This window comes from Solanum lycopersicum, chromosome 1 (genome assembly GCF_036512215.1).
Source record: "Solanum lycopersicum chromosome 1, SLM_r2.1".
Classification (NCBI taxonomy): domain Eukaryota; kingdom Viridiplantae; phylum Streptophyta; class Magnoliopsida; order Solanales; family Solanaceae; genus Solanum; species Solanum lycopersicum.
In genome coordinates this window covers 93,643,038-93,665,068 of record NC_090800.1, presented here as the reverse complement: position 1 = coordinate 93,665,068, position 22,031 = coordinate 93,643,038, and the positions used below count along the sequence as shown (strand labels likewise).

The 22,031-nt window shown below is 35.8% G+C and overlaps 6 protein-coding genes across 7 annotated transcripts; 1 reads left to right on the top strand and 5 right to left on the bottom strand.

Moving 5' to 3' along the window:
- The first annotated feature begins 1,623 nt into the window (after positions 1–1,623).
- LOC101258108 (translocase of chloroplast 120, chloroplastic) lies at positions 1,624–8,480 on the top strand. 2 transcript variants are annotated; one of them, XM_010317062.4, is made up of 3 exons: positions 1,624–1,927; positions 2,630–6,842; positions 8,150–8,480. In XM_010317062.4, the coding sequence occupies exon 2, from the start codon at positions 2,649–2,651 to the stop codon at positions 6,747–6,749; it is 4,101 nt and encodes a 1,366-aa protein (XP_010315364.1). In that variant the 5' UTR covers positions 1,624–1,927; positions 2,630–2,648; the 3' UTR covers positions 6,750–6,842; positions 8,150–8,480. The 2 variants fall into 2 exon arrangements, with proteins under 2 accessions (XP_010315364.1, XP_004231012.1); XM_004230964.5 differs by having other exon boundaries at positions 7,996–8,480.
- Positions 8,481–9,056: 576 nt separating this feature from the next.
- LOC101257810 (dirigent protein 1) lies at positions 9,057–9,617 on the bottom strand. Its single transcript, XM_004230963.5, has one exon. The coding sequence runs from the start codon at positions 9,615–9,617 to the stop codon at positions 9,057–9,059; it is 561 nt and encodes a 186-aa protein (XP_004231011.1).
- A 281-nt stretch (positions 9,618–9,898) lies between these two features.
- On the bottom strand, positions 9,899–10,802 carry LOC101257513 (dirigent protein 23). Its single transcript, XM_010317061.4, has one exon. It carries the CDS (start codon positions 10,682–10,684, stop codon positions 10,133–10,135), a length of 552 nt encoding a protein of 183 aa, XP_010315363.1. The 5' UTR covers positions 10,685–10,802; the 3' UTR covers positions 9,899–10,132.
- A 2,114-nt stretch (positions 10,803–12,916) lies between these two features.
- On the bottom strand, positions 12,917–15,541 carry LOC109119323 (probable amidase At4g34880). The gene is made up of 6 exons (XM_019211930.3): positions 14,965–15,541; positions 14,575–14,892; positions 14,228–14,442; positions 13,891–14,133; positions 13,548–13,746; positions 12,917–13,423 (listed from the first exon to the last, which is right to left on the bottom strand). The coding sequence occupies exons 1-6, from the start codon at positions 15,172–15,174 to the stop codon at positions 13,070–13,072; spliced, it is 1,539 nt and encodes a 512-aa protein (XP_019067475.1). The 5' UTR covers positions 15,175–15,541; the 3' UTR covers positions 12,917–13,069.
- Positions 15,542–15,616: 75 nt separating this feature from the next.
- Positions 15,617–18,757, bottom strand: LOC101257218 (probable amidase At4g34880). Its single transcript, XM_019211931.3, has 5 exons — positions 17,976–18,757; positions 17,072–17,286; positions 16,645–16,884; positions 16,326–16,524; positions 15,617–16,161 (listed from the first exon to the last, which is right to left on the bottom strand). Exons 1-5 carry the CDS (start codon positions 18,447–18,449, stop codon positions 15,808–15,810), a joined length of 1,482 nt encoding a protein of 493 aa, XP_019067476.1. The 5' UTR covers positions 18,450–18,757; the 3' UTR covers positions 15,617–15,807.
- Positions 18,758–18,889: 132 nt separating this feature from the next.
- Positions 18,890–21,394, bottom strand: LOC101256630 (uncharacterized). Its single transcript, XM_004230959.5, has 4 exons — positions 21,132–21,394; positions 20,640–20,773; positions 20,190–20,470; positions 18,890–19,461 (listed from the first exon to the last, which is right to left on the bottom strand). Exons 1-4 carry the CDS (start codon positions 21,280–21,282, stop codon positions 19,110–19,112), a joined length of 918 nt encoding a protein of 305 aa, XP_004231007.1. The 5' UTR covers positions 21,283–21,394; the 3' UTR covers positions 18,890–19,109.
- Between the last annotated feature and the right edge of the window lie 637 nt (positions 21,395–22,031).

Here is a 22,031-nt window from a genome sequence, read left to right as displayed (position 1 = left end):
AAAAAACTTCTTAATAATATATTGAGATATGTCAGGTAAAAACAAGATTCATGAATTTAACAAGACATGGTTAATAACTTAATCATGGGAAAAACATGTACTTAGGGGTGACAATGGGGAGATGCATACAGGATGGTTTTAAGGCTATACGGGACGGAATAGGTTTAAGGTCGTACGGGACAGGTGAGATGGTGTGGGTTAAAGTGGATTTCTCAAAAAACTAATATGAGGCGGGGATCCAGGTTTATATAATTTTATGTAGGTTCAAGTTTAATTTTATTTTTTTTACATTTTATAAGTGGGACCAATATTTATTAATAAAATTTCTTTAAAGTTACTAGAATATTCAAAATAGTTGATGAAAATGGTTCGTCAAAAGTATTACTCCTATTTCTTACATGTTTATCAATTGACGTCTAAAAAATAAATTTTAAAAAATTGCTATCATATTAAATTAATAAAAACTTAATGAAAAATAAATTTATTTGTATGAATTTTATTTTTAATAGTCAAACTTAACTAGAAAAAGAAAATATGATAAAAATTATGTGAGACGGAATGAAAAATAAAAAAAAATATTATACAGACCGGATTAAAATTTTTACGGCTTAAAAAACCAATTCGCCTCACCCGCCCCAGTGTCACCCTTACATGTATTTCAACTTAGAAATGATTCGAAATTTAAAATCAATAACTTACAAATGGATACAGTTTTGTAATGTATATGACTAATGCATACATATGAGTAAACCAGAGAACAGTTTCCATTTGGGCTTCCAAGCCCATTTTTATGGATTGGTCATATTTCTCGTTTAAACGGGCTTTAAGGTAAAGGCTTCTATGTAAGTATGCCAAGTTTATCAAGAACAGATAATGCTTAAACTATATTTAAAGTTAGGTTACTTTAATGAGTGTGTTAAAAACTTAAAATAGAAAAAGGGAGTTCAACTGAATTAAGTGGCACATAAACAAAAACTTTTTTTTTTTTTAAAATAAGAATTATGGTATTTTCTTGTAATCTATCGAATGGTTGTCATCTGTTGCATGATCAGTAAATTTGCAAAAGATCATTGTATCACTATTTAGTGTTTAACAATTGTTTAATCTAGTTTATATGAAGCCTCCACATATACAAGATGTAGGTTATGTATATTAAATTATTAATATAGTATAAAAGTTGTACTATCATTTAAAGTAATTATCTATAATAAATTGTTCTATATATTATGCTAATCTAATTGATGAAGTGGTTAATGACCATAAAAAATATATATTGAAATAAATTTTACAACAAATTAAACTAGCTCAAAACAAAATTTTAAAACTTGAATCTTAACTATAACTAAATTCAAATACTTGAATGTTATCAAATTATTAGATATTTGACCAAACTCAATCTTAACTAAAATATAGTAAAATAACGAACTACTATCATTTATTGTCCGTCTCTATGTTTATTATTAAGAGTCCCCACCCACGCCTCTAAATGTAGTTTGAATATATAAAAATCATTTATCATAAAATAATAAAAAGAATCTAATTAATATTTTTTTGCCATACAGATTTTTTATTTATTATTAATTTAAATTTGATATTAAATGAAAAGGAAGAAAGAAATGAAATAGTGATAGAGAAGAACACGTGATAAATAAAGAAATAGAGTGTGATTTTTGGGAGGAGGGCATGTTTATGACCGTTGGATCTGAAATCCCTTAACCCTCTGAATCCGTCGATAAACCCCTTATCCTCTCAAAACTTCACCTACTGCTCTTCTTTTTCCTTTTTTTCGCCTCTCCAGATATTGAGGTAACCACAACGAAGATCCTCTCTTTTCACCAATCTTAACAAACACCTTTTTTTTCTTTCACCATCTTCATCATCATCGTCATCGTAATCGACGTGGACGGATCGTAGTCGACATAAACTGGTACTTTTCGCTTTTCTTTTGGTTGTTTTATACTGTTTTTGTTAGTATCCTTTATAGTAAATTCTTACTGGGGTTTTTAGTTCTTAGAAATGAGTTATCTGAGCTGTTTAACTGTGGTTGATTCAATTTCTGGGTTTTTAGTCTTTTTGGATTTGCTATACGGGTCCGACGAGATAATGTGATTTTTTGGGTGCTAGGGTTTATTTTTGGCTTCACTCATGGTGCGGACATTTAATTCTAGACGTATAGTTTAAGTTATTGTGAGATCTCATTTTACTATGGTTAATTGGGTTTTAGTTCGTTTGATTAGAATTGAAGAGAATACTGATTTGTAGTCTAAGCTATTGTAAGATCTCGTTTGATATGGTTTATTGAGTTTTAATTCTTTTGGTTGGTTTATGGGTACTAATAGATAATGTTGTCCTTTGGATGCTTGGATTTTTCGCCTTGATTGTTGTTTGCTGCTGATTTGTAATCCTTGAAAAAAGGTTCTTTTGGGTATTCTAAGCTCTATTTTAAAATTTTACAGTAGTTGATGGAGTTTTATCAGTCTGTATTGCTTTATGCGTCGGAATAGCTAATTTGGTCTTTCGGGTGGTAGCTTTTATTTCTTGATTTTTGTTTACTGCGGATAGTTTTGTGATTTGGTTTTATTTTACTGTTAACTTTTTGTGATTATAATTCTGTTTGATGTTGATCTAGGTTCTGTTGAAGTTTATTTATGATGGAAAATGGGGAGGAAAGATTTGGCAAGGCCCGAATGGACGACTGGAATGGTGTAGTAGATGAAACTGTTGAAGTGCGCCCGGAGGATAAGGTAGTTGTGGTGTCACATGTATCAAAGGAATCGGAAGGGGATGAAGTATTTGAGGAGGCAATAGAGCCAGAATCTCCTGGTTTTGCTGTTGAGGATGTAGTTGCTAGTGAGGGAAGAAATGATGATAACTCTGGGGATATTAATAGTTCTATTGAGGACAGTAGCAACTCTGAGTCAAGGGACAATGTTGAGAACTTTGAGGAAGCAGTTGAAGTTTTACATGAGATACAGCATGCCAATGATGAGTCTAATCAGAAGACAGATGTTATCTTGAAAGAGGAGCCTTCAGTTGAGAAGGAAAGTTGTCATGAAATCGCTGCACCGGATGAAACAGAAGTGGTTGAGAAGAATATCAAAGTAGGGAAGGGCAAAGATGACATGTCTGAGGTTGCAGATCTGGGTGCTGCTATAGAAACTGAAACTTCAGTGAATTGGGATGAAAGGAAAGATAATTCTGGCGAACCAACTGAATTTGAGAATGGAGTTTTCAATCATGTGAACTTGGGAGAAACTCAAAGTGATGATGCAAAGAAAACAATTTCTGATCAACAGGATGCCGATGAAGCGAAAGCGGGTAATAATGTTCTGCAGAACCAGGTTCATTCATACAAAGATGCATTGCTGCATGATGAAGATAATGTTGATGTCATTGAAACATCTGCTGTTCAGCCTGCTGGACATCAGGACACTGCTGACGTCCACAACAATGTCTCAGATAGTTCTGGCTCTGTGCTGAAAGATGAAGGAGATACCGAATGGGAAGGAGTGCTTAAATCTCTGGATTCTGATGTTAAGGATGAAGAGCAGAAAGATATTTCTCCTAATGATGCTTCCACAAATGGTCACCACAGTGAAAGCTTGAACCCAAGTGATGAACTCAAAGAAGAAGCAGGGCCTAGTCCAGAAAGGATTAACGGTTATAATATGAATGAAGAGCAGAGAGATGTAGAAAGAACAGTGCCTAGTCCAGAACTAGTTAACGGTAGTAACAAGGATGAGGAGCAGCAGATAGATGGAGTAAAAGCAGTGCATAGTCCAGAACCCGTTAATGGAAGTAATAAGGATGAAGAGCAGCAGATAGATGGAGTAAAAGCCATTAGTCCAGAACCAGTCAACGGTAGTAATAAAGTTGAAGGGCAGCAGTTAGATGGAGAAAAGGCCGTGTGTAGTCCAGAACCAATTAACTGTACTAATAAGGATGAACAGCAGATAGATGATCAAGACAACGACTCTGTTTCTATTCTACAAGGAGGTCACTTCCCCTTAAAGGCAGAAGTGACAGAAAAAGAATCAACTGGTCCAGAACTAATGGGTGATGCTTCTGATCATCAAGGACTGAAATTAAATGAGTCCCCTACTATGGAACCAGGAAATTTGAATGACAGGACCAATGAGCAGAAAGATGTTTCGGTTTCTGACTCTTCAGCTTCTTTGAACCATTCCGGAATTTCAGTTAGGGGTAAAGTGACTGCAGATGATGAAATGTCTAAATCATCAGAAGCATTGCCCTCTGACAATAATGAAAAGGTCTCGAAGGTTTCTCAAGATGCAGTTGTTGGAGTTGATAAAGTTGTAGAGAAGGAATCGGTTGATAAAGTCATAGAGAAGGAACCGGTGTCAGTTGTTGTAAAGGACCTGAAGCAAAGTGTTCCTAGGGTTAGGGAATCTGAAGCCAGATCTGCAACGGAGCATCCATCATCTTCCAATGCATCTGCAACTCGGATACCGGCACCTGCCGGCCTTGGTCGTGCTGCCCCACTATTGGAACCTGCTCCCCGAGTGGTTCAGCAGCCTCGTGTAAATGGAACAGCATCTCCAGTACAAAACCAGCTTGTTGAAGAATCTACAAATGGAGAGGCTGATGAATATGATGAGACACGTGAGAAGCTCCAGATGATAAGAGTCAAGTTTTTGCGTCTAGCTCATCGGAATGGACAGACTCCACATAATGTGGTTGTTGCCCAAGTCTTGTATAGATTGGGATTGGCTGAACAGCTACGGGGGAGAAGTGGAGGTCGTGTTGGTGCTTTTAGTTTTGATCGTGCAAGTGCTATGGCTGAGCAACTCGAGGCAGCTGGACAAGAACCCCTGGACTTCTCTTGCACAATAATGGTTCTTGGAAAAACTGGTGTTGGTAAAAGTGCAACCATAAATTCGATATTTGATGAAGTTAAGTTTGACACTGATGCTTTCCAGGTAGGGACAAAAAAGGTTCAGGATGTTGTTGGCACTGTGCAGGGAATCAAGGTTCGGGTGATTGACACTCCTGGGCTTCTTCCTTCCTGGTCAGACCAGCGCCAGAATGAGAAGATCCTTCATTCTGTCAAACGGTTTATTAAGAAGACACCCCCAGATATTGTTCTGTATCTTGACAGGTTGGATATGCAGAGCAGAGATAATGGTGATATGCCATTGTTGAGGACAATTACTGAAATTTTTGGACCATCAATATGGTTTAATGCCATAGTTGTTCTGACACATGCTGCGTCTGCTCCACCTGAAGGCCCCAATGGTACTGTAACAAGCTATGACATGTTTGTAACTCAGCGCTCTCATGTTGTCCAGCAAGCTATACGTCAGGCTGCTGGAGATATGCGCCTTATGAATCCTGTTTCGCTAGTTGAGAATCACTCAGCATGCAGGACTAACAGGGCTGGACAGAGGGTGCTGCCTAATGGACAGGTTTGGAGGCCTCACTTGTTACTTCTGTCATTTGCATCAAAAATTTTGGCTGAAGCAAACACATTGCTTAAATTACAAGATAGTAGCGCACCAGGACAGCCTTATGCCACTAGAACAAGATCCCCTCCTTTACCTTTCCTATTGTCATCCCTTCTACAGTCAAGGCCACAGGTTAAACTACCAGCAGAGCAATTTGATGATGATGATGACGCTTTAGATGATGATCTGGATGAGTCTTCAGAGTCAGAAGATGAATCAGAATATGATCAACTGCCACCTTTCAAGCGCTTGACCAAAGCACAGCTGGCAAAGTTGTCCAAAGAGCAGAAGAAGGCCTACAATGATGAGTTAGAATACAGGGAAAAGCTTTTTATGAAAAAGCAGTTGAAGGAAGAGAGGAAGAGGCGGAAGATGATGAAGAAAATGCAAGCTGCGGCTGAAAGTTTACCACCAACTGATCCCAGCGAAAATGTAGATGAAGAGACTGGTGGTGCATCATCAGTGCCAGTACCCATGCCAGACTTGGCGTTACCTGCTTCATTTGATTCTGATAATCCAACTCATAGATATCGATATCTGGATTCTTCAAATCAGTGGCTTGTGAGGCCTGTTCTAGAACCCAACGGCTGGGACCATGATGTTGGTTATGAGGGCATCAACGTAGAAAGATTGTTTGTTGTCAAAGACAAGATCCCTATATCTCTGTCCAGTCAGGTTTCAAAGGACAAAAAGGACACCAATCTTCAAATGGAAATTGCAAGTTCAGTGAAGCATGGGCATGGAAAAGCAACTTCTTTAGGTTTTGATATGCAGTCAGTTGGTAAAGACCTAGCTTATACTCTTCGCAGTGAGACCAGATTCTGCAATTATAGGAAGAATAAGGCGACAGCTGGTCTTTCAGTAACTCTCTTAGGTGACGTCATGACAGGTGGGGTGAAAATTGAGGACAGGTTAACTTTTAATAGACGGGGATCTTTGGTTGTGTCTGGGGGAGCCATGTTTGGCCGTGGTGATGCTGCTTATGGTGGTAGTTTGGAAGCGACATTGCGAGACAAAGACCATCCTCTTGGTCGTTTCCTCTCAACCTTGGGCCTCTCGGTTATGGACTGGCATGGAGATCTTGCTATCGGATGCAATTCACAAACACAGATACCTATTGGACGATACACAAACTTGATTGGCCGTGTCAACATTAACAATAAAGGATCTGGACAAGTCAGTATCCGTTTGAACAGCTCAGAACAGCTTCAGATTGCTTTGATAAGCTTAATTCCACTTGTCAGAAAGCTGATTAGCTACTCTCAACCAGCACAATATGGATGATGATGAAACTAAGGCCAGACAGCGCTCCATACAACCATTTAGTGACTTACATATCACTTCTTAGTGGCCATTAGCTGATCGGCATCACAGAACGTGAGTACTTTTTTTTTACCTAGTTTCTTTCTCAGCCATATAATGCATGCTGTTACTTCTTGTGAGCATTTTATGAAGTGGTTTTTCTTTTTTATGGGTAAAATTCGCTATTTTGTTGGTATGATAGTTATTTTCTTCCATGACAGTGGTACCGCTTTCTAGTTTCAATAGCTTTTGGGTTATTTCCATCTGTTTGCATAGTTTCTCAACTGGGATCTGCAATAGTTCTTGTTAAATTCCATTTGTAGTCTTGTACTTGCATCGTATATGTATTTTGACTTTATACTTCGCCTTCACACACTGATTGATTATAATCTTTGGTAAAGAAACCTTAGGTGCATCAAGATAATGATGCTGGAAAAAGTTCTATGCAATAAAGAAAATTTAGAAGGGGGAGAAGATGGAAAAACCCTTTTACCTGTTTCTTCCCATAATAGTGCATGACGTGATCTATTAAAAAATTTCTACTCTCATGTCCATAACCTCTGGTGACAATTATATATAGAAAGAATGGATGCCAAAAGTTGAAAGCATTTTTTATGTTCCTGTCTAGAAACATCCTTTTCCAATCTGATGAAGAACCTCTGTATTGATGGTGGATAAATTCTACTGTTCAAATATTCGCTCAAATGTCTTATTCTATGTTGGAGAATGGTGAAATTGATATTTAGAATTCTATCAGTTACCTAAAAATTTGTCCTACTGTGGTTAAGACTAGTACCTAGTGGAGTTGATTGTAAAACAACTTGTCTTATAGATATACCTGTATCAAATGACTGTGCAATGGGCAGACGTTCTTTGTGGGCATGCAAAGTATGCAAATAATTTGCTTTCAATTGATCAAGCCCAATTCCGATTAGTAATGCTGCAGGGTTGTACTACCATTTTGTTTTTCTTCGCACCAGCTAATTCAGGTCTGCATCTAGTAATGCTGAACAATTAGACAACTGAGTGTTCATCTAATTGGAGTGAGATCTGGATTGCTTTATATGAAGTTTATTATTTACTGGAAAATGTTCCTATGGTTTTGAAGTATTATTTGCGTTGTGTTTAAGGAAAAGTGATCTTGTTATCTAAATGATGCTTCCCAATTAACAGCCATATTGCTGTTATATTTTTCATTTGACCCTTCTTTAATTATGCAATTAATTAGGTTTCCAGTTCTAGCATAGGAGGAAGCAGTAGTTCAGATCAAATTGCTGTGTATTTCAGCTTTAGCTGTATATTTGATTCCAAGTTGTTTGCAAGGTGGCATGTTGTTTCCATGTTGACAACTTCCATTGTTGATATAAACTATCAATGTGCAGATGCAATTTTATTTTCTTGTGAAGAAAGGAATGACTTGCATTGTCTCTGGCTTCGCTAGGAAAAGTGGTTTTCAGATCATCCAAAGGCATGCCATTGCAACCTAAGAAGAGTTTAGCTTACGCTCGTCTTAAATTTCCAATTTTGTTTATTACCATAATGGCTTTGCTTGTTAACTCTTTCTGGTTATATCCTCCTAGACCGAAACTTTAAGTCTTGTTTAATTAGGTTTTTAATGTTGATGATGAAAAATGGGTTTAACATTATAGCAAGTAGCAAGTGCCGTTCTGTGGTCTTCTTTTCCCCAGATATATCTAACTGCACTTTTGTATTTGTCCGGTAGTGCTATCTTTGTTAACTTTTCCCTTAGTCTTGATATGCTTTACGATATTCTTATGGCTTGTGCTTGTATGTTTATAAACAAAACATAAAGGCCAAGTGGAAGAGACAAAGCAGAATCATGATCTTCTGCAGTCTCTTTACCAAACATGGTGGCCCTCAATTTCCCATTGCCCATAAAAATGGTCTTTATCTTTATTTGATTGGTGGAAGTATTGCTGAAATCGATTAATAATTATTTTGATCCTTTTGTTTCCTGCGAATCCATGTGATCCTCAACGGACATCTATTTCGATTAGTGTAGAAATTACCTTTTATCATTGTGCTGATCGACTCATCCATATCGACTAGTTGACTACTACTTGAACCATTGGTTAGCACGGTGATGGAAGATTGATAGTGTTTTGGTATATTAATACCCATGTCTTTAATCTAAAATTACAACATTCAAAAACTATATCTGCTTTTTCAAAACTTTGTGCTTACATGAATAAATTGAAATGGAGAAAGTAAAATACCATCAAACACGCAATCAATAAACTAAGTTGACTTTTACATCGAAACAACAATTCAATAATGAATTATTATAAGATTATACTCGACAATAACAAGGCTATCATTAGAAAAATAAGTCTTCGCAGTAGCAACACCGTTAGCAAGCCGGAAAATTCCAGATCCACCAATAATCGACAATTCTCTGTATTCTTGCGATTCAGCGACCCGGCCCATCACACTCAAAGTGGTACCATTATAAGGCCCATCAGTGAACACAAAATTGAAGTCGAAAAATAAGGCCAACTCACTCAATGATGGAGATCCATGGATTCCCTGGGCTCGGCCCACTTGTTTCGAATTAGGATCCGGCCCAACAGTCAACGGGTTGTCGAACATTCTCAACATGCCAAAGAATGTAGGTGATTGAGCTGTAGTGTTGGCTTGAGCAATTATAGGAGCTGTTTGGTTATCTCCTCCAAAAATTTCATGAAAGTAGAAGTGAAATTTGGTGGTTTTGGTCTTTGCATAAGGGAGATTTTTGAACCATTTTTCTACTGCTTTTGGGCTTTTATCTGCTGTGGCAATTGTTAGTAGTATTAACAAGCTTATTAATCCAATGACTAAATGCTTCTCCATTTCTCTCTTATTTGTAAGAATTGATAAGAATTTGGAAAGAAACAAAGATATATAAAGAATACTTGAAGCAACTTGGCTTCAACTACAAATCTCCACTAATAGCCGATGACTTTTATTGCTCTTATCTGTTTTTGTTTTTTTTTTAATAAAAAAACTGACCCACTTTGATTTAATAGAGTTCTTTTTTAATATAAAAAAAAACTTTGTTCAACTTGTATATTTCTGTAAATGATCTTATTAAACTATACGTAAATAATAAATGGACAGATTTCTTAAATTCATTTTGTCGAGGGTAAAACATTCTATTGCAGAATTAAATTTACTCTTTTACAAGAAATTGTCTTTTTCTTTTTCTTTCTAGATGCAATTGCTTGTTTTCCATCTATTAACACAAAGTCAACGATTTCATCTTTTTCGGCATGTTACATTACTATAAACTCGAGAATGAAATATTTAAGTTGCCTGAATAACATAGAACTAAAAAGATGCTCACAAAAATATAAGAAAAAAAAAAATCAAACATATGTGACAATTGTAACATTGTAGCCAACAATTGCATCACCATTAGGATTTGCCGAATACGTTTGAGCAAGAGCATACCCACGGGCCAACCGAAAAAGTCCGGTCCCACCAACGATAGCCATCTCACGAACCGGGTTCATTACCGGGTTCAAACTCAATAGGCTAAATGAACTCCCTTGATAGATACCATCCAAGAACCCATAACTAATTGCCATGATAAGGCCCATATCAGTTTGACCAGCAGACCCATATAGTCCACGGGCTCTACCTATTAGCTTTGAAGTTGGGTCAGGTCCAATAGTAAGTGGATCATCAATCATCAACAAAGATCCAAATAAGGTACCCGAATTGTTAGTCCTAGCAGCTTGTGCAATTTGAACCGCACTCGGGTTTGATCCACTGAGTTTATCGTGGAAGTAGAATTGAAGAGTTGTAACAACCTCTTTGCCTGTATCAACTCTCTTAGCCCATGACGTTTGGTCTTGTGCTTGAGCCACCCATATAAATAGGTTCGCAAATATGACAAGCAAAATAATTTTTTTCATGATCTATCTCGTGATGACTTGCGGAAAAAATACGTGAGAGCAAGATCCAGATATGAGTTATGCTAAGGACTTGCTGGCTGTTGCTACACAATTAAATCAAATAAGTTGAGGGATAGTGCTATTTATAAGTAAAATTAAGGAGATTAGATATAAATGAATCTTTGGCATGTAAACAAATTAAGCAAGCTACATTACTAACTAATCTAGCCCCACATAAAAGTTGGTACAGTTTTTGTTGAATTATTGAGAAAATAAATAAATTATAGAGTTTTCAGTAATGAGCATAAAGTCAAGTAAAGATTTTGCAGTCGTACAACATTAAATCGTGCAACGTTTGTCCTAACGAAAATAGGTGTAGTTTTTCGAAGAGTTTCAACAATATAGATAGCCAATGATGTAGCCAGAAATTTTAGAAAGGGTGTTCAAAAATCTCATAGCTCGTAAAAATAATTTAAAGAATGGGTGTACTTAAATTTTGTAAATCAAATTACATAATATTAACGATTAATTTTTTTAATTAAAGTGTACCAAATTTTTTTTAAAATCAAACTACATAATATTTAGCTTTTGTGTCACGTTTATTAATAGAAAGTGAACAAATAAAGAAAAAGAGAGATATTTCATTTTAGAGTAAAATCACTTTTATGCTTCAACATTTCATAAACCTCTGATGACTAACAACGAAAAATGAAAAATAAATAATAGAATCAAACATGTTATATTAAAAGAGAATTTATATAAAGTATTCACTTTTAGTAGCTTAATGAAATAAATAAATAGAATTTTCTTATTAACTTTAAATTAGATAATTCTTTTAAATTTTTAATGAAAAGAAAAAAATCAAAGTCAAATAACGGGAATCAAAATCGTGCACTGCAAGTCGCAAAGAACTTAGTAAGAATTGAATAATTAAAATTACTAAGCTAATTTTCTTTTTTTATTTTTCAAGAATATTTAAAATATGTTATTTAACTATTTAAATTATTATCTTTTTATAAATGCGATGTAATTTTCTGACGAAAAATGTCCAATCGAACACCCTAGCCAAAGCTACGCCTCTGAACATAGGAGCAGGTTGGAGAAAATAGGTTAATATTTTAGGATTTTCTTATTCTATTTATATTGTAAAATGTCTACGTCGAACCATTTCATCAGAATCAGACTACTCTGGACCAATAAGATTTTTTTATTTGTGATAAGTGTGTGTGAGCTTGATGTTTTGTGGTGTGACTTGGAGATTAATGAAGTAAGTTGAGCACTGTGAAATCTCAAATTCAAATCCCAACAACAACAAAACACTTGATAATTTCTTATTATTTGTTCTAGCATTAATGAGAAAAGTTGAAATAATATATATTATCATATGAAATTAGGTAAAATGCGCACAAACTGGTTAAAAGAACCGAAAAACAAGAGTTGGTAATTGTGTCTGTTTAGTTAATCAAGTTTACTTACCCCTTAACTACTATATATTATAAGTGTGGACGTCAACAAAAGCATCAAAAACTCAACAGCAATTGAAATGACAGACCAACCACGAGGGTGTCTCCTACTCAGAAATTAACGAAACTTACCAGAGTTCCAACTTCAGACGCAAGAGCATGATTTTAGGCAAAATTAGTATTACTGCATAAAAACATGATCCCTCTTGACTCATTTTCAGTTGTGATGAATTATTGATCCTTATTGCCTCCATTAATTTATTTAATTGTTAAATTAAATTAATTGGTACTTTTTTCTTTAGAACAACAAACAAAGAAATTAAAACTTATTTTTTTTGTCTCAATTTATATGATGCAATTTATTTGTATACACAGATCGAATTATATAGAAAATTTTTGCATTTCAAAACTACAGTTTTATACTTAGTTAGGCATCAATTGCCATCACAAAAATTGGACGAAAGTAAGTGTTTGTTCAAATTCTACTTTATTTTTTCAAAATTAGATTTTGTCCTTTTCCATTATAATCATGATAGGTATTGGTCCTGAGGGGTCTGATTTGATAATTTGACGAATCATAACGTCTCTGTTTATTAGTTCTATATCAATTTATTCACTTACCCCATTGCACAATTAAAGCATCCAAAATCAACCGTCATTAAAGGTGATGGCAAAAAATACTCTTCAATTATGATCTTTTTTTTTTCTTTTTAGATTGACATGTTTATTATTAAGTACTACTATATTTATCGAATTATGAATATGTTTAAGGGCAAATCTAGAAAAGAAATTAAATATCTTTTTGATTTTGTCGAACATCAATTATTCAAATTCGATTTTCTTTTTGCTCTTAAGATTGAGTTACATGGATCGGTAAATTTCAAATAAGAAGTACACACAACAAAACAAATGTAACACACATTTTTTTAATAATAGTACATTTTTAGGGCAAAAATGTAGGAGGCTTTCTAATTAGAGTTGCTTGTTCAAAGCCATAGGCGATTTCAATTAACTTAGGCTCTGAACCTTTCAACCCACTAAAACAAATGCCAATAGGCACCCTTTTGTCATAAGCAGCTGGCACACTAATTGCTGGAAATCCACCTATTGAAAGAACTGCAGCAACACTAGAGCCAGCAGTCACCAATGCATCCAACTCATACTTATTCATCAACTTTACAAATCCACTTCTTGTTAATCTTGATAAATTCCTCAAAGCTTTTATTTCTGTTTCTCCAATTCCATTTGTAGATTCAGCTGCCAAAAATATATCTTGACCAAATTCCTTTAGCATCTCCTGAAATGACAAATACAAGTTGAGTGACTTTCGTGAAATAGACACTTAGTTTGATGATCACTAGTGATATTAACCCGGTGAAATCTACTCATTCTTGTAGATTGCTTGGTCATGAATAACATACCAGTTGGGGATTTTTTCGATTGAAGATTATTATATCTGATAAGGATCGAACAGGGGAATCGATTAGCTCTTTTAGATAAACATTTAAGGCTATCTTGAATTCAGCCAATACTGCTGATGCTTCACCACTCAGATTGAAGTCTAAAATTGTCTCAAGGTTGGCTATCTTCACATTGTCTACCAAGACTGCACCTTGTAGCCTGCATTTGAGAAAAACAGGAAATTGTCTGAATCTATAAAGATCTGTTAAGCAAAATGGTCTTCACACTCCAACATGATGTTAAAATAAGCAGAGATGCATTTTTAACAAACAATGATATCTTCAGAACAACTAGCTAAGTTACCTGAGTGTTTGGAGATGTTTCTCAAAAGCTTGAGCGAGGGCAGGATTATTAGTGAAATTGAAGAAGGGGTCTCTCACTATTCCAATGCGCTTGCCATTAAGGCCATCTACTTTCAGAAATCGAGTATAACCACCATGAGGAATGAATTTAGCTGCTGCAGCAGTTGCAGCTGCGTCATTGTGGTCAAAGCCTACAATGGCATCAAGAACATGAACAGCATCTGTTACTGTTCTGCCAATTGGTCTGTTCAAACAAAGCATATGACAAGTTAGTGTTGCATTGGTTTGACTCAGAAGAAGTATCAAATCAATGTATGTGGATTTAGAACATGTTTTACCCAACAGTGTCTTGTCTAGGTGTAACTGGGATCACCCCTGCTCGGCTAGTGAGTCCAACGGTTGGTTTGATGCCTACAACTGCATTTGAGCTGGCCGGGCATAAGATGGAACCACGGGTCTCTGTACCTAATGACACAGATACCATGTTTGCTGCCACTGATATTGCAGATCCACTACTCGAGCCACAAGGGTCTGCGGAGAGAACATAAGGATTCTGCATAGGAGTTCAAAAAAGTGGTGTACCTCATTAGTACATTGCATAATTTTGCGAGCATAGACTGGTTTTCAGTGGTGTTACTGTTCTGAAGTATTTTCTTAAGCTTCCGTTTTGACATATATAACTTACCCTTCCCTGTCCACCTCTAGGACTCCAGCCATTGGGCGCCTTTAGCGCCCGAGTGTGAGCCCATTCGCTGAGGCTAGCTTTCCCTAGTACAATCACACCTGCTCTTCTCAGTTTTTTCACTACATCTGCGTCACGGGGCACCACTGATCCCAGTAATGAAAATGATCCAGCTGTAGTGTTAAGCTTATCTTTTGTTGCAATGTTATCTTTAAGAAGGATTGGAACACCATGCAACATTGACAAAGAGCTTGCTGACTCCTTTGCATCGTTCCTCTCTCTGTCAGCCCTGTCAGCTTCCAGGAGTGCATCGGGATTTAGCTGTTAAAGACATAATTAAGTAAATAAGACTGTATTTTTATATGAGATGATTATACATTTCAACATAGTTACCTCAATGACACTTTTGAGAACGGAATTTAGCCGTGAAATTTCTCCTAGGTAGAACTCCACGAGCTGTCTCGATGTAAGCTGGTTTTGGATAAAAGCAAGCTGAAGATCACTAATGCTAGCTTCTTTGATCGAGAATGCATGGCAAGTATCAATATACGACCACCCAAAAAGTGAGATAGCCGTAAGAGTAAGTAATGCGGAAACGTTCATGGCAAATTTAGCCAAGATGTAGCAGACCAACTAAAAAGAGGATCTAATTGCTCTTCACTCTCCAAAATTTTCATGATATTTAAGTCCACGGGCTCTTTAAAACTCTATTGAGTGCCAAATGAAATTTTGGTCACAGTACGTATGCCGGCATCCGGCAACTGTCTCTGGAGGTATCTTTTTGATCGACTAATTAAATCCTGTGCCTTATTCTTTCCTCAGTTATTTAACAAAGGGAAAAATTCAGTTCTTGGACATATCTAATTTAATAAGACAGCTTTATAAGCGGCAACACAGCTAGGGTGCTAAAAGACCGGGGAATCTAGTCATCATAAAAAAATGGGTATACAAAAATAAAACAAAAATCCTCAACAGGGGAAGCAAAATTAAACAATTAAGTGAAAAATAATGTATCTAAAATTGGAGGAAAAAAGGAAGGAAACAATTTAGCTCAAATGGTCAAACTTGAAGAAACTGTTTTGACTAAAACTAAGAGATTTAGCATTGTGCTGTAAAATAAAAGCATTCTATTCTGTTAATTCAACATTGCACGATTAGCTCCACATTCAGCAGCAAGCAAACGTTCTTTTGATTTCTTCATTCCAAATATACTCAAATCTTCAGACTAAAGCAATATTAAATTACAGAAGGAGGTCGTCGAACTTTGCTAGATTGTTCAAAGGCATATGCAATTTCAATCAGCTTTGGTTCAGTACCCTTCAAACCTCCAAAACAGATGCCAAATGGCATGCCATCACTTTCATACCCGGCTGGAACAGTTATTGCTGGGTAGCCACCTATTGCAAAAACAGGAGAGGCACGTGAACCAGGCACGACCATTGCATCAAGCTTGTGATCCTTCATCATTTTCTCGAATCCATTTTGTGAAAAGTTCTTCAACTTATCCATAACTTTCTTCTCTTCTTCTCCATATCCGTCTCTCTTCTCAGCTTCTATAAAAGTATGTTGGTCAAACTCAGCAAGTTTTTCCTGTAACCAAAGGGTCCATTGGACATTTTCATGTAACTTCCAAGCATGTAAACCACAAAAAACAAATGACAATTTTTATTCCACTCCCACCCAACTGTTCCTGTTTCTAGCTATAGTTTTACTCAATGTCTAAAGACCTTTCGTAGAAAATTAAAGTTTCGTACCAACTCAGAGTTGCGTTCGTTAAAAGCAATAATGTCGGCCAATGACCTGACAGGAGAAGTGATCAGCTCTTTCAGGTAAGCATTGATTGAGCTCTTGAATTCAACCATCATCACCAACGCTTCACCGCTGTTATTTGAATCCATGATCTCTTCAATATGTAGTATGCTCAGTTTGTCTACCAGAATTGCTCCTTCTTGTCTTAAATTCCAACATAAAGTCCACCAAAAAATTAAGCGCAAACAAACTAAAAAGGACGACTTAATTTTATTTGTGATTTTGCAGATAAGTAGATGACTTTGAGGTAACAAAGCTTCATACCTTAACAAATCTAGGTGATGCTCAAAAGCTGATTTTTCGGTAGCTCCATGTATCATTTCCACAAATGGATGTTTAACAATGCCTATTCGCTTCCCTTTCAAACCATCTTCCGTGAGAAACTGTTTGTAGCCATCCTCAGGAATATATTTAGCTGCTTCCGCGGTGACTTCATCTCTTGGATCTGATCCAACAATTACATCAAGCATGTAAACTGCATCTGTAACATTCCTGCATATAGGCCTGAATAACAAGGAAATGTTCTGTTTAAGACAGCTTCCTTAAAAATTAACATCAATCTCCTGAACACACCTTAACTTGTGCAGTGATATGATAACAAAACACTGGTCAGATTTCGGATAATTACTCTTCTACTTTGTGTTGAATAATGTAATAAATTAAAAGAGAGCAAGTAAGGAAAATAGCTCACCCAACAGTGTCCCAGAGGGGCGTCATTGGTATGATCCCAGCCCGACTTGTGAGCCCAACAGTAGGTTTCAGCCCTACAACTGAATTATGATCCGCTGGACAGATGATGGAGCAGTGAGTTTCAGTCCCAAGAGAGACTGCTGCCATATTTGCAGCAACCGATATTGCACAGCCACTACTTGATCCACATGGTGATCCAGAAGGGCAATAAGGATTCTACATATTTTGAAAAGGTAAATGTAATACATTCTTTGGAGGAGCTATTAGATACTTGTTATGTTAAAAATTGGATAGTTGTCCTAGGAAGCTCGAAGATGATATATAATACTCTTCCTAGCTTTACCAATAAGAAGACGTATTCAGTTCTATACTACTAGTTCTGAAGCATGGAAGATTATCCAGACAAGGAGCTTTAGGCTGGTAATCTGCACAATCTATAGACAAAATACAGCATCTCCTTTCACTATAGCTTCTTACTCTCTGTCTACATTTCTCAAATTATTTGTCACGTTACGCTTTCTTGTTTGGCTAGCTGTAAGCATTATGTGACACATACAACCAAGGAGTTCTAATCCGGGAACAAAGATAAAGTGATGAAACAAAAACTATGCTTGAATCTCTCTCATGTCAATTATCACATGCAGCTATAGACCATAAATTTGGAAAAAGAAATATTTTTAGATCAATTTTTGGGTTTTGGGGGCTTTCCCCTCCAAAACTTCAATTTCTTTTGCAAGTAAAATGCATGTCTAAACACAACTTCAAAGACTCAAATTTTTCAAGTTCCAACTTCAAAATTATGATCAAACGAGAGCCTTAGGATATATGGGAAGAGAGCATCATCATATATATTAATTGATCAAAGATTTTTTCTAATAAAGAAAAGGAGAAAAGGAGTAACGAACCACTCCTTGTCCAGATCGAGCACACCATCCATTAGGAACTCCACTGAGAGAACGAAACTTGTACCATTCACTCATACTTGCTTTTCCCAAAATAATAGCACCTGCATTTCTCAATTTCTCTACCACTCCAGCATCTCGCGGCACTTGAGATCCCAGCAGAGCATATGAACCCGCAGTAGTATTCAACTTATCCTTCGTCCCAAATGTATCCTTGAGAAGCACAGGGATTCCATGTAACTCCCCTAAAAAACTTCCAGTTCCAGTACTGTTCACTCTGTGTCTGTCAGCCTCATCAGCTAGATTTTGGGCCTCCGGGTTCACCTCGATAATCCCGCGAAGCAGCGGATTTAGGGTTTCGATTTGGTGAAGGTAAAAGTCGACTAGTTCTCTTGCGGTGAGTTTGCCTTGAGCAAATGCTTGATGGATTTCCTTAATGCTGGTTTCTTCAATCTTAAAAACCGAGCAGCCTTCCATCTTTGTTTTTCTGATTCAAGATAATTAGTGGAAATTTACCATCATATAAAACGCAACCTCTACTCCCTTTTCTTCTTCCCAGAAGTTGCCATGTGCATAATTCGTATGCTTCAAGTCTCAAACACAGAGCCGATAGACTTGGGGATTACTTTATTATTATTTTAAGCTTTAAGCAAGTTTAGTTGGATTTGGTGCCCAAGAAAATATTCTCTTTAACAAAGTTTTTCTATATTCGAGCCCTCGATATGAAAGAAAATTTTATTGAAGCCCTGCAATGCATGATTCAAATTTCACGGAAAAAAGAAAAAGTACTCCATAGTTAGCTGTTCATCTTTATACCTGCTTGCGAACAGAAAATAAAATTGTAATATTGACTTTTTGAAATGGCAAATTGAGCTGTCTAATGTTGAACAAATGAAGTTCCACCGTGAGTCTAGGTATGGAAAATTTCAAAGGAGTTCTTTATTTTCATACTGTAGCAATCAGCAATGATTTTGGGAATCAGTAACATACAATTCCAAAATACTATGATGTACAGAGCAAATGTAGACACAGAGTATACGCCAACAACGTATTACTAATTAGAGAGTAATATAATCGTGATTAACTCAACTACAAATCTATTAAAAGTACACCAAGAAATGAAATTAATACTAATAATCACTTGCAAGGATTGAACTTGCAAGTAGTTCTTCCATTTCCAGAATTAGCCCTCAAGAAATTCAAAGCTGTATGCATAACTTGTTGAGTTGATCCCATTAATGCCCAATTCATATGTTGAACAACACTCAATGGATGATATGGAAATTGTACACTGTTATAAGAATTCAAAAGTGCAGTTGTCCCTTCTCTTAACAAAGTTTTATAAGGTTCTCCTCTACCTTGCATTCCCTCCCATAATGTCATATCAGTTCCATATTTTCTAGCTGCAATTAGGCCAAATACAACACCTACTTTTAAATCTGGATTTATTACTTTCCAGTAGCAGCGGTACTCTGGCATTATCCAGCTCCTGCAGGTAAAAAGAACGTCACATTTCTATATTTAAAAATAATGTAATATGTCTAATCATTCGATCCAAGATTCTTCTGGTGTAAATGTTGTCATTATGTTAGAAAAATGTACTAATTTCTTCATCTGATGTCAACATTTAAACAATGTTATTAGCTCTGTTTCACTATGCTCCACCGACACTGGGGAAAATTTTTTAGTAACAGAAATAGTCAAAGATGTGAATAAATAATGGTCCAGATGTACAGACCATAAAGACAATTTCTTTTTAAAGAGAGTAGTTTGGCTATGCATTTACGGCTACAGTGTAAAAGTTTTTTTTTGCATAACTGTGTATTTAAACGGTCGTAGTAAGGTGTCGTTTGGTAATTGGTTTGGAGATCAATCATGTATGTATTAAATTATGCATAAGTGGTATTATATTTAGTCACTTGGTAAGAGGTAAGTTATTCATACATAAAATTAATAGTGTTTGGTTTACAATTTGAAAATCCGCATAATTTATAGTATATGTATAAGCTATGAGGAAAGCTATGTATAATTTTAACGTGATAGAAGGTGAAATAAGTAATACATGAATAACTAATCACTGCATAAAATAAAAATACATAAATTCTTTTATAACTAATCAAAATATACTTATAACTGTGTACCAAAGTGACCTCTATGAGTGTGTTATATTTCATGTTACTAATCTGACTTTATAAAAAAATAATGTTAAGAACTTACTGATGTGGGCAAGCTGAAGCATCCAAATAGGGGAAATGAGGCATTGAGGGAGTAGGTGGATATGGAAGTGTTGATGGTGGTGTAGCTGGGGAAACAGGGTTAGGATGTGGCTGTGGGTATGAAAATTTTGGACAGAAAGACATTGGATCTGAAGGCTGAGAAATCAAAGGATCAATTGTGTACATATTCATATCAAACATACTAAATATTAATCTTGGTGACTTCCCTGGTCCTCCTCCTGTCCCACATCCTCTTTTCCCTTGCTCATTACTGCTTGTAACCTGTGCAACAACAATAACAATTACGTCTCAATTTCAAACAATCTAAGGTCGATTATATGAATCTGATTTCTCAGATGGACATTATGAGATAATAACTGTATTTGTTGAATGATCATCTGAGAAATCAATCCACAGTACAAGAAAAAAAAAAGCAGTACTTTAGATAAACCTGTGCAACACAGCTACTCAAATCTGGATTTCCATCGAACTTCATGGCAAAACTTCCTAGCCAATTTGTTGTTTCTTCTCCCCATGTTGTCATTTGTCCATTGTTGTCTGGGCATGCCATTGCTACATTTATTCCTGCACACAATTTGACACTTAAAACTTAAGTAACAATGTTAGTAAGAAGAGGACTGTTTCGAGTTTAATCAAGATTCAAGACTGAAAAGGGAGCTTTGATGCAATGTGAAGAGTCTTTGTCATAGATTCAAACAGTGGAAAGTAACTCTTCCAGAAATGTAAGGTAAAATTACGTACAATAAACCCATTGTGATCCAATCCTTTCCCGACCCTATGCACAGCAGGAGCTTTATACACTATGCTCCCCATATAATCAAGATTTTTATAATCCAAGAATATCAAGAAGCAGGACACCAAAAACAGAGTTGATTATAATGTCATATGGGAACTTAAGTATTAATTAAATAGTTTTAGTTACCATTTAGAGGATAATCAAAGAGAGAGATTTGGCCATCTTTGCATTGGTCACAGAAGACAGTTCCAGAGACCATAGTATAACCATGAATTCCCCGAATGGCTGTTGCAACAATTAGAAAAGCTGTAAAGTAATGCTTTTGTGACCAATCCATGATGTTCTTTTGAGTTCTGATGGCAAGATAAAGATACTTAAGTAGTAGTAGTAAAAGCCAGTAATGGGTTGGTTCCGACTCCAATTTTGCAGGGCAAGAATTTATGAAGCTTTGGTTATACAGCAACACTCAACTGTCTCAATTAATGAGTTTTTTGAAAAAATTGGCGACTACTGTTTCCTCCGTTTCAAAATAAGTGTTGTTATAACTCATTTCATGTTTATTTAAAAAAATTGTAAGATATAATTTACTAAGTTACTCTATATTTTTCTTGAGATTTTTACCACAATTATATAAGGGTATAGTTTAAAACAGTTATTTTTATTTTTATGACAAAATATTTATTTTGGGATAGATGCAGTATATTGGTACGGAAATTCATTTAAGACATGGTAAAAATCATTATGATCCAGCTTTTTATCATGCAAACTAAATCAATTTATTGCAATCACCAACCTTTCTTATTTGCCATACTATTTTATGTACAAATGGTGTACATAATTACAAATTAAACTACGTACAACTCTTTTATAATTGTTTTTAATTGAAGTGTCAATTTTAAAGATTCTTGATGATCCATTACAACTTAATTGTACAACTACTTTTGGAAGGCATGTAAGAGAATAACAAATTAATTTCTTTTAGGACTTCGATCAAGCGTTGAGAAATGTGGATAATTGTACTTTTAGGACTAAGTAAGACTTTGAGGGACTAATATAGATATAAAGCTCCCATATTTTACAATACAT

Coding starts and splice junctions, on each gene's coding strand:
- LOC101257810 (XM_004230963.5), bottom strand. CDS start 9,617: ATGGAGAAGCATTTAGTCATTGGATTAATAAGCTTGTTAATACTACTA.
- LOC109119323 (XM_019211930.3), bottom strand. CDS start 15,174: ATGAACGTTTCCGCATTACTTACTCTTACGGCTATCTCACTTTTTGGG. Junction 14,893..14,964: donor TTCTCAAAAGTGTCATTGAG/GTAACTATGTTG, acceptor TGTCTTTAACAG/CTAAATCCCGATGCACTCCT. Junction 14,443..14,574: donor CTAGAGGTGGACAGGGAAGG/GTAAGTTATATA, acceptor ACTCCTATGCAG/AATCCTTATGTTCTCTCCGC.
- LOC101258108 (XM_010317062.4), top strand. CDS start 2,649: ATGATGGAAAATGGGGAGGAAAGATTTGGCAAGGCCCGAATGGACGAC.
- LOC101257513 (XM_010317061.4), bottom strand. CDS start 10,684: ATGAAAAAAATTATTTTGCTTGTCATATTTGCGAACCTATTTATATGG.
- LOC101257218 (XM_019211931.3), bottom strand. CDS start 18,449: ATGGAAGGCTGCTCGGTTTTTAAGATTGAAGAAACCAGCATTAAGGAA. Junction 16,885..17,071: donor CCCCTCTGGGACACTGTTGG/GTGAGCTATTTT, acceptor CTTGTTATTCAG/GCCTATATGCAGGAATGTTA. Junction 16,162..16,325: donor ACGAACGCAACTCTGAGTTG/GTACGAAACTTT, acceptor CTTTGGTTACAG/GAAAAACTTGCTGAGTTTGA.
- LOC101256630 (XM_004230959.5), bottom strand. CDS start 21,282: ATGGATTGGTCACAAAAGCATTACTTTACAGCTTTTCTAATTGTTGCA. Junction 20,774..21,131: donor CTTTGATTATCCTCTAAATG/GTAACTAAAACT, acceptor AATTGTGTGCAG/GAATAAATGTAGCAATGGCA. Junction 20,471..20,639: donor TGAGTAGCTGTGTTGCACAG/GTTTATCTAAAG, acceptor GTTGTTGCACAG/GTTACAAGCAGTAATGAGCA.